The following is a 14,041-nucleotide window of genomic DNA, read 5'->3' as shown; positions in this document are numbered from 1 at the left end:
ATTGTGATTGATATGATTGTGACTTTAGCCATACTGAAAAATTAATCCACAATTAATTACAAATACTCCAATAACTTTTTTATATATAAATATTTTTATTAAAACTTGTGTCAGCTATTACTAAACTACTGGTAAAGGACGGGACATAGTAACTTTTAATACGCATGATACTAGGATTAAGGCATATTGTCATGAAGAAACATTAAATTTTGTCAATTTATGGCTAATCTCACAATTAAAAAAAATGATTATATAACCTTAAAAATTTTCTCCATCTACCCATTGTTTTAGATTTGAGGAAAATTATTTTTGATGTGGAAGCCAAAATACATTAACCTAATCTTATTATATTCTACGTTTTTCAAACTTAAATCCATGAGTTTCATGAGTGATATAGTATATATTAGAAGTATGCATAGAATCCAATTCAGAGTGCAATTAAAAAAATGAATAATAGTCTTTGCTCAAATTTTAGTCAGTTTTATAATCTTTGAAACTGAACTATTAAATCACCTAATTTCAATTTTCTCATTTATCCAATTCCTTTACAAATCGACGTCTTTTGGTGAAACACGCCGTTTCGCACCTCATCACAAGACGACATTTTGTGTCTTAATGAGAAAATTGAGAAAAATTAAAATGTCGTAATTTAATAAATATTCCCATTTAAAATTATGAGATTTACTAAGATTTGACCAAATTGTATAATTTTAAATAACTATAATTAAAAATATAGTATTAAAATTATTATATACTAATTAATTTCAAAAGATGAAATTAACTAAAAAATGACCAAAATTTATGATATTATTGCAATTTGCAATTGAGATTGCATGTACAAAAGGTTAAATACTAAATTAAACTTTGGACAAATTAAATGGATGGTCAAAGAAACTTTATCAATTCTGTTGGAAAGTAGTTGAAGCTTTGGTCCAATTGGTTGGCGTGGCGCTTTCATCCTATTATTAATTATCCTTTTCTTTCAATTAATGACACGCACGTGAACCTTTTTCATTTTGTAAAATCGAATCATTTGAAGGATTAATGATTTCATTTAATATTGAGGAAATGAGTTAATGAAACAACAAGGACAGGGAAAAAAGGTTAATTATATTCTACTCCTGAGATAAAAAAGAGTTATATATTGATATACAGAATTTTAGAAGATCTTGTTAAGATCTTGATCTAAATACTACTCCATTACACATTAACAATATTATAAATGAATTATCATATGGTATATTTTAAGTTGTTTAAACAATATTTTGAAGTTAACAAGTGTTGTAATGTATAGAAGAGTAGTATTCTAGGTTTAAAAATTAGATGAGATTGGCTGGTTTAACCGGGATTGATGCATTGTCCAGATTGGTTTGGACATATAAATTGTTCACCAGTCGGACCGTTAAGTATCTAAAAATTAGCTGGTCCTATCTGGATCGATCAATTGAATCATTTTATAATTTTAAATTTGTAGTTATGTAGTTCTAACTTCTAACCATGATTTGAGAAACATTAACATTCAAGAAATGAGAACTAAATACTAGGAGTATATGATTCGGGTTTATAACATTAAATATTTTATACTAATATAAGATTACGATAAAATATTTTTTAATTAATTTGAACTTATTTTTATTTAGTAGATTTATTAGAATTTATGTTTATTGAAATTCAAGGCTTGTGTTGTACTATAATTATCTTTTTTTTTTGTTTATAGTAGTATTTACTAAATTTTGACTTAACCATCGATAAACTCAGTTGAACCTTCACTGATTCGCTTTATAGTCCAGTTTTTAAACATTGCCTAATTGAGCACTCAAATCAAATTTCTGAAAATTTATTATACCACTCCTAACATTTCAAATATCAAAATAATTGCAACAATCTTCATTAATAATTAAATTATACTGTACTTCTAAAAAAGAAAAGTAATTCCACTAATTACCAAAAGTAAATATTCCTAGCCAGTTCAGCAACGGCTCATTGGCCATTCAAGTCAAAGGAACATTAACAACCTTTGACCGAAATCATGAAGCGTGCGAACCACGTGCCCCCTATATATAACCCTCACCCCCCAATTCCATTTCTCCATCACCAATTCTTCACTCACTCCCAAAAAAAGCTTCAGCAAAAAGAGAATAAATTTCTAAAATTGCTTCCATTCTTCGAAAATTTTAATTAATTCAGCTAGTATTATGGCGGATTCAGGCAATAGGAAATCATCGGCGCGGCGGCAATCGAACAGGTTGCAGAGGAGAGCGCCGGCGTCGTTGCAGATCGGTCCTGCGCCGGAGTGGAAGGCGGCGATACCGCTTCTGTCGCCATTGATTCAATCGCCGACCTCCGATGATGCGGCGTTGGAGGTCAGATCTTGTTCTAATAGTGGTACTGAGACGTCCGCCGCGGCGGTGGCTGAGAAGCCGGTGGTGGTTATGAAAAAGTGGCAGCATCCAGCTGCGCCGTTCGGCTATGAGCCGGCGCCGTTTATGCCTTTTGTACAGATTGGAGTTTCTGAAAGATTAGGATAATTTCTATATATCTTTTTAATTTTTTTCATTACCTGATTAATTTTTTGTTTTTTACAATTAATTGTATTTTGGATGTTAATTATTCATGTGAAATTATGGTAAATATAATTTAGGAATCGAACAACATTTATAATTGAGATAAGTATGGAATCTGAAAATGCAAGTGAAACTGTGAAAGCATTGAAATGCGATCTGTGTCACGAAGGCACGAGAAAAGACTCGAAGCTTCGAGAGAGGGTCAATAAAATTCAAGTCCATTTCATAGGTTTTGAATTTGAAGATTTAAAATTGGAGTATTGTTTAAAAAAATTTGCTTGGTCGTATGATTTTAATTATGTCAAACGAATTATATGACGGTAATTAAAATTTATTGAAGAATTATGATTGGGGCCTCCCAATAGAATTAATAACATATCTTAAGCTAATTTCGTTATGTTGATTTTTTTTTAATAATTAGCAAGGGTATTGTTATGAATCAATCTTTGTTATAATATGCATTTGAGCATTGGAATAATTAAATGTGATACATGTATACACGTAAATGTGAGTGTAGATCCAAGAAACAGAACTCATGAAGCTGAGCACAATGAAAAAGGTCGTTGTTGGGCTGTATTATGACAATGACTTCATTTCTATTGGGCTTGATGTATTTTTGAGGTATTGGGCTCGTTTCAAACCAACAATTTTAATATTTGGGAAACTATTTGATATGCATATGCATCACTATTTCAGGCATACATACATACATAGGCGTTACACCATTTTATTTTATATATCCATAGAGATCTTAAATATGACTATCGAATTACAATAGAATAGGAAGACATGGACTTTCTTATGGTGAAATTTTAAATACCAGCGAATTATTTTCTAACAAATAAAATTTGTTGGAAACCAAATTCAAGTGCTAGAAGGGTGAATTCAGTAGATGTCAATTTATATTCATTTTGTTTTATACAAATATAATCTAAAATGCTAGTATTGGCCATGTTGTTGGACATACTTTAACAATCACAAGTAATTGCAATAAAAGAATAGAAGTCTATCAGTCTATCACTACTCAAGAGTGAGATTAATATGAAGAAATAGAAGTAACTTGAAAAATGGGGATACTTTTCGAATTTGGATATTTGATTTGATATGTAACAGAAAAAGAAAACTGCAGTTATAAATTATGTCTAGAAATAGGGGGAAAGATCGTCAAGAAATTGTAGAATCACACGTAATTCGGACAACAAAATAATTATAAACAATATTACAAGTATTAAACACCACACATAATTGATATATGTGGTCACTTCTTGTCCTGAATTTTAATCAACAATAGTAATATATATAATATATTATTCAGTCATGTATAGAATATATGAAATGTACCACATGATCCGTTCCACAAAAGAGAAACCATATGAGAATCCACCAAAATTGAAATTAACAAACTCAATTTTAAAAAATTCTCCATTTCTTTTATTAGAATAAAACCTCAAATATACTATTCTATGAACTTCATATATGATAACTCTATTTGCTACAAGGAGGTCAGAAAAAAAACCGTATATCACATTTGCTACTAGCTAAGAGAAAACACTCTATCCCAATAGGCAATAACCAACAATTCACTCTTACAAAAACCCAGTTCTTAAATTTTTGAGTCAAAAAACCCACTATAGTGGGTGCCCTAATATGATAACATGCTAGATTGCATCAAGTTTTGAACATGGTGAGTAGTGAAAGACAGTTGTTGAGCCAAATCCACAATAATAATAGTACTATATTGTTATCAAAAGTTTAAAAGTATATATGTGTGAGGTGTTGTAGGTATTTTATTTTGGTCATTTGTTGTTTGTCTTGGGATCTCTTTTGTCCCATGTTTCCATGGGAACATTATTTTGTTATGACAACTAAAGTCACCAACTCCAACAATTGCTTATACTTTTGTACAATATTAATCCATTATTTAGACTAGCTTTCCATCCAAAAAGTTGTCTTTTTTCTTGTAATAAGCCACTAAGTCATCATCTAATCCAATCCATGTACACCCATTTTATTATCTAGTATTAGTTGAGTTGTGAAAGGGATGTTACCATGAGATGATGATTCTTTACCTCTTTTTGTGTTGCTTCCATCCTTAATCCATAAAAGTCATGTGAATATTTGAAAAATTCACAAATATTGTGTTAAATCGATTGTGTACGCTAGTCTCACTGAATCGTGACAATGAAATTTGTGTATAAATTCAACCCATGCATGTTTGAATTACTACTATTAGATTATTTTTGGTAAATAAAGCAGACAATGCCTGATTAAAGAGAAACTATTGAATCTAAATTCATTATCACCATTTTATTTTCCCTATTTAGGATTCAATATCAAAATCTCTAACAGTAACTGACGGTGTGACAAAAGTGTTATTGGCCATAAATCTTAAATTTTCAAAACCTAAAACAAATCAATGTCAAGATAGCATTGATGCATTTACATAATAAATAGATTGAATTTGATATCAGTGATTTTTAATTATACTGACCGTTAAGTTAAATATCATTTCAATATCAAATTTGATTTAATGAAATAAATTATGTACACCATTAAAACTTAACGAGAAATAAGCCTTGTGTAAAAAATAATGAGAGATCATTTGATTAGTTATTTTGACCAAGTACAATACCAACTCCTACATATTCATCTAAACACTTGTAATACACAATGGGGGTGTTCGGTTTGCAAGATTGTATTTCGGGATTAAATATGTAGTGTGTTTGATTCATGAGATTTAATCCAACAACTCAATCCTAGATGGATAATCATGGAATAATTAATAATAGCTAACCTCGTATGACTAAAATAATCTCACAACTCAATCCTAGATTGTATCTTGATATTATTTTATATTGGAAAACCGAACACCAGAACTGGTACATCATCTAAAAATAATGTTATGTAAAGTAGTTTTGGTTTGTGACAAAATTAATTTCAAGCATTTGAATTTAATGTAGGCAAATCGTGCATGTTGAGTCGTTATATGTCAATATGATAATGTCTCAACTCAATCAGACCTAACCCAACATGTTAAGAAAATTCTCAACCCAAAACCAACCTGACTTGCTCCCTTCAAATCCGAACACAATCTGCATACGACATGATGTTATATAGGTTGGTATGAGTCGTATGACTATAAAGATATAGATTAAAATATGATATCACACAATCGAGTCCAATTTACGCGATAAAAACTTGATTTATATGAAATAGGTAAGACACATCAACTCCATTCTAGTCGAGAGTTCAGTCATCGGAAATTTAAAGTTGTCTTTTTTAAAAGAAAAAGCAAGAAATGTTCATATTCCAAGTCCTCATAAGCATAGGACCATCATCATCGCCTTCTTCAAACCGCTCTCTTCCTTTTCCAATTTCATCATTACAAAATCCATCTCCACAGCATTCGCAAAAGCAGCCTTAAATTCCCAATCAAAACACCACACTCCTTCCTCCCTTTTCCCTCCATTCTTCTTTTGCTTGTGCTCATCAATCAATTGCAGCTCCACTCCCTCTTCCAAAACCTCTCATTCCCCTTTCTTCACGCTTGCTCAGTACCTCACCCACGCGCACGCACAATTCACGCCTCTCTCAACCTTTTCTAGCACATCACTCCCCCAATTTGCAGCAAAAGTTTCAATCTTGGCCGCTGAATTTCTCCAATTGAGAATCTCCCATGGCGGGCCGGATCTGAATTGGGACGCCGCCGAATTCGGATCTTCGCGGCGGAGATGGTGGCGGAGCCTTGGTTGCTCAAGATGGGGAATCAGGTGAGCCACAATTTAAAGCATGCTTTGTATCTCGAGAATTTGACAAAATCGCCCAGCGCAAAACAGGGGCCTAGTGATAATAAGCAGATTATAGGTATACTGTCGTTTGAAGTAGCTAATGCCATGTCTAAGATCATCCACTTGCACAATTCCCTCACTGAAAACGAGGTTTTTAAGCTCAGGAATGAGGTTTTGAAGTCTGAGGGTGTTAGGAGTCTTGTTTGTGGCGATGAGAAGCGTCTGTTGGAATTGGTTGTGGAGGAGAAGCTGGATGATCTGAACAAGGTTGCTGGTGTGGTGTGTAGATTAGGGAAGAAATGCACGATCCCGGCGCTGCAGGGTTTCGAGCACGTTTATGGGGATATTGTTTGTGGGGCTGTGGATTTTAGGGAGGTGAGTTTTCTTGTGAGGGATATGGAGGGTATGGTGAGGAGGATGGAGAGGTATGTGAACAGCACGGCTGCTCTTTACGCGGAGATGGAGGTGATGAATGAGATGGAGGCGGCCGTGAAGAAGTTTCAGCACGAGGAGACGAGGAGGGCTTATGAGCAGAAATTGGCGTGGCAGAAGCAGGATGTGAGGCATTTGAGAGATGTCTCTCTTTGGAACTTGACTTATGATAAGGTGGTTGAGCTTTTGGCGAGGACCGTGTGTACAGTCTTTGCTCGGCTGTGTTTCGTTTTTGGAGATGTGTGTTCGAGGAGGGGGAATGTTGATATTTCCACAACAAATAAGAGTGATGGCTGTTCTCATTCGGCCATTTCAAGACAAGTTGGAGATGAGAGGGTGGAGAAGAAAAGCCCGAGTTTAGGAGGTAAACTTGGGATCCGAGGAAACCAAGGAGGCTTGTTTCGTGCAGAGGTTTACAACGCTGCCTGCTGCATAGGGCGGGGGAGGCTGTTGATGGAGTGTTTAAGTTTGAGTAGTTCTGCTTCCAAAGTGGATGATGACGATGAGCGTGTCGTTTATGATGATGGGATTGATCAAGTTTCGGAATCTATCACTGCTGCAACTGATTTGAATAGAACAATTCATGCCATCCATAGTGGAGATGAAACCGAGACGAAAGGAAGTTTGTTGAGCAGTTTAAAGTTTGGGAGAAAGAGTAGGCTCCTTGCTCATGGACCTCCTAATAGTGTCGGAGCCTCTGCGTTAGCCTTGCACTATGCTAACGTTATCATCGTGTTGGAGAAGCTTCTCCGTTACCCTCATCTTGTAGGGGACGAGGCTAGGGACGATCTGTATCAGATGCTCCCGACGAGTCTGAGAATGACTCTGAAGTCTAGTTTGAAGTCTTACGTAAAAGACTTGGCTATCTATGACGCTCCTCTCGCCCACGCTTGGAGGGAGAGGCTCGACCTGCTGCTCAAATGGCTTGCTCCTCTCGCGCATAACATGATGAGGTGGCAGAGCGAGCGCAACTTTGAGCAGCAGCAGATTGTGACGAATAAAAACGTTCTTCTGATTCAGACCATATATTTTGCTGATCGGGAGAAGACAGAGGCCGTTTTGAGCGAGCTGCTCGTTGGTCTGAACTATATCTGTCGGTACGAACAGCAACAGAACGCGTTGCTGGACTGTTCGAGTAGTTTTGATTTCGAAGAGTGCATGGAGTGGCAATCACAAGTCAGGAGTAGTTCATTTTCTTGATTTTTATTTTGCTCTTGGTTTTTTTTATTGCAGTTTTTATTTTATTTATGATTATGGTAGCTTTATTACCATCTGCAGATGTATGATAAAATGTAGGTGATAACACTACTACCATTGTGACTAAAAAATATCCCTATTGTGAAAACAACTTTTGAGGGTTGTGTTGATTGTGTCACACATTGATGAATTTACTATTGTAACATATAAATTGACCAATTTAAATGTTCTTGAATTTACTATGATCCTATAATTAATCTGTCAATTTTGTAATTTAAAAGTAAAAGAGAATGTAGTTGTAACGTTTCTTTCATTTTTAAGGAAGTAGTTCAACTATCTATTTTTGCTGAGATCTTTATCTGATATTTTCAGTGGCTGAAGAAGTACTGAAAATGGATGTGGCTAACGTTGTATCTGAAAATGAAATAATTAGGCTAACGTTGTATGTCTGAAAATGAGATGATTAGGTCATTTAGTACTAATAAGTTAGGATTTATTCCTACAAAAAAAATAACTTAAAATTTGTTCTGTCAAAATGAATCATTGTATAGAAATCATAAGAAAATGTAGGAAAGTTAATCTTAAAATTCCGAATTTAAAATTTAGAACATATGACCACTGTCAAAATATAGATCAACAAAATCTTAATCTAGATTAAGATTAATAAATTATCAAATAAGTCTTGAAATTCATACTATATGCTATTTGGGCTTCAAACAAATCGTTTCGGCCCATATACTTTACAAGGCCCAGTAATTTAATTTTAGAAGTTTTTTTATTTTTGCATGAACGTGTTAAATTTTAGAAGTCTTATGAAATTTGGCCCAACTAAAAATTAGTTAAATTAATATATTTAAAATAAAAGCCAGGCTCATCACTTCAAAACACATACATAAATAGAATTCATATGATTTCAAAAAAATATACTACACTCCGGGAGTATTATAATGAGGCAGCCCAAAAAATTAAGAAGCTTTATAATGAGAAGGAAGGAGTATTATCCACCCCATTGCATTAATTTAATTTCAAAACAAATTAAGGAGCTTTAATCTATACATATATAAAAGGGGAGTTTTGGGGAAAATAACAAGATTGACATTATGAATTTTTTTTATAAAATTAGGAAAATGAAAAGATTTTTATTTATTTGTGTAGTAATTAGAGAAATGAAAAGGTTCCCATGATCTCCTTCCACAACTTACGCCATTATTTATGTAGTAATTAGAGAAATGAAAATGTTTTTATGCATTTGTGTAATAATTAGAAAAATGAAAAGCTTTTATTTATATAAAACAAGTTATGTACATTATACACTGTAAGAAAAATCAATCTATTTAGTAGTATTGTTGGAAAATGATGGTTTCAATTAATTTAATAATATGTGGTGTTTAATTTTCTTTTATGTATTTTCTTGAATATTGTTGTGTTTGATTTATGATTGGAAATGTTTCGATACTATGATCCATTACTAACATTACATTATAATCATGCATATGTTTCCATACTAAACTATCTAATCTAACAAAGCGTGCGAAAAAATTAAGAATTTTTTTTAAAGAAGTCTATTGGGTGGGATTAATGGCGCGAGAGTTGTGGAAGGAGATCATGGGAACCTCCCACATTCTCATTTTTGTTGTTATAAAAGGCAGGAAGCTGTAAATGAATTACACACCAACAAAAGCATTCTCAATTTTCTCGCAAGCTTTCTATATTTTAGAGTGTGTTTTAGGATAGTTATATTGCTCGATTCTCGGAGCTCCATCAACTTCATTGATGTCTAGCGGGTTTGATATGCTTCTACGTGCTATGGGAAAGTAGTTTTATTTATGTGGACAATACGTCAATTCGAGAACACTAGCCGCATCGTAATTTGTCTTGCGGAAAGAAAGCTTTCCTCAAGTCGACTTATAGTTTGGTTTAATTTATTATTTTCATTGTAATTTTCACTCCACTAATTGTTTTTTTTCTTCGATTGTAATAGTTAGAGTATCGTCTGTTTATGATTTAAGAATTTTTTCTCATTATATTTATAAACTCACTTTTACATATATATATATATGTATATATATATATATAAATGTTTTATAATAATTCTAAACTTTCAATAATTGATAATATATTATTTGCGAATTTACTTCATTTGTTATTATATTATTGTTTACAAGGTTAAATGGTTGTATACATATTTATTTATATTATTTTATTTTTTTAGTTCAAATTAGTAAGTAATTAATCTCCGTGCATAGCACGGTTGTTACACTAGTTTTGACATAAAAGGAAAGATTTTAATGCGATTTATTTTTATTACATAAAAAACAAAATTTGAATTTTTTGAACTACTTAATTCAGTCTCTAATAGTTCCGTATCGATTTAAACACCATATCCAGATAGGAAAAATAAAAATTAACTTTGTTTTAATAGTATATTTTTCTTTTCTTTGAAATAATAAAGGCCAATTCAGACACCTCCTAAAAGTGAACAGACTTTCATACTCAATACAGACACACCATACAACATGCAACATGCAACATTAGACACACAAGGGTGGATGTATAAAAGAGTGAATTATATAAAAACGTCCCTGACATTTACATTTGTTTCACTCCAGACCCCTGACATTTAAAAATATTGCCACAGGTTTCTGGCGTTTAACATAATCACATATCAGGTATTTTTGTCCGAAAATACCCTTCAGCTCTAAAAGGGCATTATGGTCAGACCACATCTGACCTGCAGTGGCGGCCACCATACTCTAGCGTGATTTGATGTGCGGGTGTCAGCCATCAAGTCATGATGGTAACGTGATGGACCACACGCACACGCCACGTACTCAGGACTCTGGGTGTGATTTATAAAATAATTTTCAAAAATTTCACAAGCCTTAGTTTCGGCCTTCACTCCCACCCCGCCTAAAAGTTTTGCGAAAGGAGTTATCTCTCCCATTCCACCAAAAAATTGCAAAACATTGTACTCACTCTTCAATCTAATCTCTCTCTCTGCCCCCTCTGTGAAAAAACTATTTTGCACGAATGGCGCCTAAACGGAAGCGCACCGGATCATCAGGCGGTTCGTCGTCCCGGAAATCGTCTCGCCGTAACAGGGAACCCACACCCCCGCCATCGCCACCACACTGGCGACCATTGTTGAGGATACACATTGTTGAGCGATCATCAGGCGGTTCGTTGTTTCCCATTGTTGAGGATACACATCTGACGGATTTCCTCAAGGTGGCGTCTACGACAACAAAGTTAGTTCACATCTATGTTGTGGAGATAACCCGAGCTGACGCTCTATTGAAGAAAATGAAGGATGAAGCGCAAGAGCTTCTCATATTCAGGGCGGCTAAACCCCCAGGAGTCATCATTGAAGAGATTGAAGAAACCGAACCTAGTGTGCCAAAGCAAAAGCCTAGACCGATGAGGAGACAGTGGAATAAGCCTTTAATGATTGGATGGTATGATAGGGACATAGAATTCGAGGAATATCTTACGAAGAGTTTAGACGATGATCGTACTAAGAGGAAGAGGGACGCAGATGTAGCTAGTCAAAATTTGGCGAATGCATTTGATTTCTATGTATAATTATTTTGTTTAATTTTTTAGTTTACCAAACAAAATTTTCAAATTAAACATAATTTTGTATTAACTACTTAATTTTACTAAACAAAATTATTTAAAATTTTAAAATATTTAAACTTCAAATTCAGTTCTAATTATAATCATACAATTTAATTAATAAGTACCAAATACCCCTAAAATAAATTGTTAATATAGTGATGTTAATTAAGTGGGCAAATGATGCAAGAGCTTCCCAACCTCATGAAAATGGAACAAAAGTAGATAAACCACCGACCAGTCTCATGTAACAAGCAATAAGAGATTGACAGCTGATTATGGAAAGGAATTTTAATGGTTAAATTTTGAAGACATTTCCAATCTTCAACCTTTATTTGAGTATTCAACCCAACAACTACTATCATTCTGCATTCTTATCTAAACTATTTCAACTAATTACTCTTCAATTTATTGCTAATTGCAGAGTTTTTCTCCTTTTTTTGTTTTTCCAATTCCACAAATGTTCAAAATATTACTTTAGGCAAATATAGGATTCATCCTCAAGTTTTAGGCAAATATTACTTTAGGCAAAATATTCCAGACCGCCAAAAAAAACTAATTTTCTTTTAGAATCCATCGAAATTTTATGGTTATTCACTTCAAACTATAACTTGTTTTCACAAAATGAATTTCTCCAAACTGTAAATATTGTAGAACACTTTGCCAATGTATCAATACTTTATAGTTACTTTTTCTGAAACTAGATTTGGATTCAATCTGCAATTACAAGTACAACAAGTTGATTCAGTTGACAAAAGTGCGATTCTCTCCTTCTTGAAAACCGTGAATAAAATTGCAACTCGAAACAAACAAAACAAGAGATATAAAGAATGGGCCCAGAGTTGAATTAGTGCTGAATAAAGTTCATGATTGTTTATGATAATTTAAAATTTCACATAAAAATAAAAATAAAAATCTCGATTTCAATTTTCAACTAACTTCTCAACCTGTCTCTCACATGATTGTCCACGCACACACGTCATATAATAATATTATACACACAACTACACAAGTATGCGTCTCCATTTTCATAGTTATATTGCCTTACGATAGGGTTACCTGCAAATTAAATCACAAATTTTAAGGATGTTTTCATATGAAAACTAATTTTAATACTATTGTAATAATCTCACAACCTTCCCATTTATAACAAACTAGTATCACACCCGTCTAAAATTATAATGTATTTAATAAAAAATATAAATAATACATTTGATTAAAGTAGTGAATTTTATTAAAATAAAGTTGTGATATACAAATGATGAGTTTATAATAATTTGTGTCACAAATTTAAGATAAGAAAATTTTATTATATAATGATAATATTGAAAACTGTACATAAATATAGAAAAAAATATATGGATAGAGTAAGTTTGAAAAATAAAATCAATGTACATTTCCATATTTTTAATAAATATGACCACAAATTAAATTAAATTATTTGTATTTTATTCATATAATTTAATATGTGCATTTAACTTATAATGTACAATTAACTAAGTAGAAACGTAGTAGAACAATGTAAGAGATTAAGCCACAAAAGTTGCAAGTCAACCAACATTTAGTTTACTTTTACTACTCAAATAAAACATGGAAATTCAATTTTCTTGTAACAACATTATTGATTATGCATTTAATTATTTAAATACCATTAGCTATTTAAAATCTTTTCAATTCATCACCTCTTCTAAAACCTTTTCACTTCTCTTCTCTCCGTTACTAAGCGAACCCAAAAAATCTTTTCACCTCCAAAACCTTTTCATTTCTACTTCCCCAAAGATTACAATAATAATAAAAAAATTAATATTATAGAGGTTTGATTAGTAGTGGAGTACTACTATTTAACTTCAAATTTTTAAATAGGTAATCAATATATCTTCAAAAAAACTTTATACTTCCACCTCTCAATTTAATTTATTTTAAAAAACCTTTTCATTTCTACTTCTCATAATTATCACAAAACTAAATAAAACCTTATTATTATTATTATTTATTAACATTGTGATAATCATCTAAAAATGCAAAAATCTAACCTATTTTCTTATATTATTGTACAAATGTATGAAAGTATGTATGTTGCAATCATTTCATCACATACATTACCAATATGCATAATCTCCTCAAATGACTTAAAATTAAAAAGCATTTTAATTCTATGAAAATATGAATTAACTGTTGAGTTATAATTGCAGGAGCAAGTTTACGTTGCAATAATTTAAGATTGCACTGGTGAGACACTTCCTAGTCGAGCTTCATTTCATTGCAATATAGTGACCCTATACACTAAAAACCCAAACCTTGAAACCTAAATCCTAAACCCTTAACTTTAAAATATACTCATCATGACCAACAAATGAGCCAAATATCAATAAAATTCTCCCTCCGCCCCAGTTCAATTTTACTTTATTGATCACTTATTCTATTTGAGGGTTTTAGATTTGTATT

At 32.6% G+C, this 14,041-nt stretch overlaps 2 protein-coding genes across 2 annotated transcripts; both read left to right on the top strand.

The window, feature by feature from the left end:
* Positions 1 to 2,102: 2,102 nt before the first annotated feature.
* On the top strand, positions 2,103 to 2,670 carry LOC121776233 (uncharacterized protein At4g14450, chloroplastic-like). The gene has a single exon (XM_042173392.1). It carries the CDS (start codon positions 2,196 to 2,198, stop codon positions 2,526 to 2,528), a length of 333 nt encoding a protein of 110 aa, XP_042029326.1. The 5' UTR covers positions 2,103 to 2,195; the 3' UTR covers positions 2,529 to 2,670.
* Positions 2,671 to 5,808: 3,138 nt separating this feature from the next.
* LOC121777306 lies at positions 5,809 to 8,132 on the top strand. The gene has a single exon (XM_042174512.1). The coding sequence runs from the start codon at positions 6,296 to 6,298 to the stop codon at positions 7,982 to 7,984; it is 1,689 nt and encodes a 562-aa protein (XP_042030446.1). The 5' UTR covers positions 5,809 to 6,295; the 3' UTR covers positions 7,985 to 8,132.
* Positions 8,133 to 14,041: the final 5,909 nt, after the last annotated feature.

This window comes from Salvia splendens, chromosome 18, assembly GCF_004379255.2.
Source record: "Salvia splendens isolate huo1 chromosome 18, SspV2, whole genome shotgun sequence".
Classification (NCBI taxonomy): Eukaryota; Viridiplantae; Streptophyta; class Magnoliopsida; order Lamiales; family Lamiaceae; genus Salvia; species Salvia splendens.
This window is presented reverse-complemented; position numbering and strand designations above follow the sequence as displayed.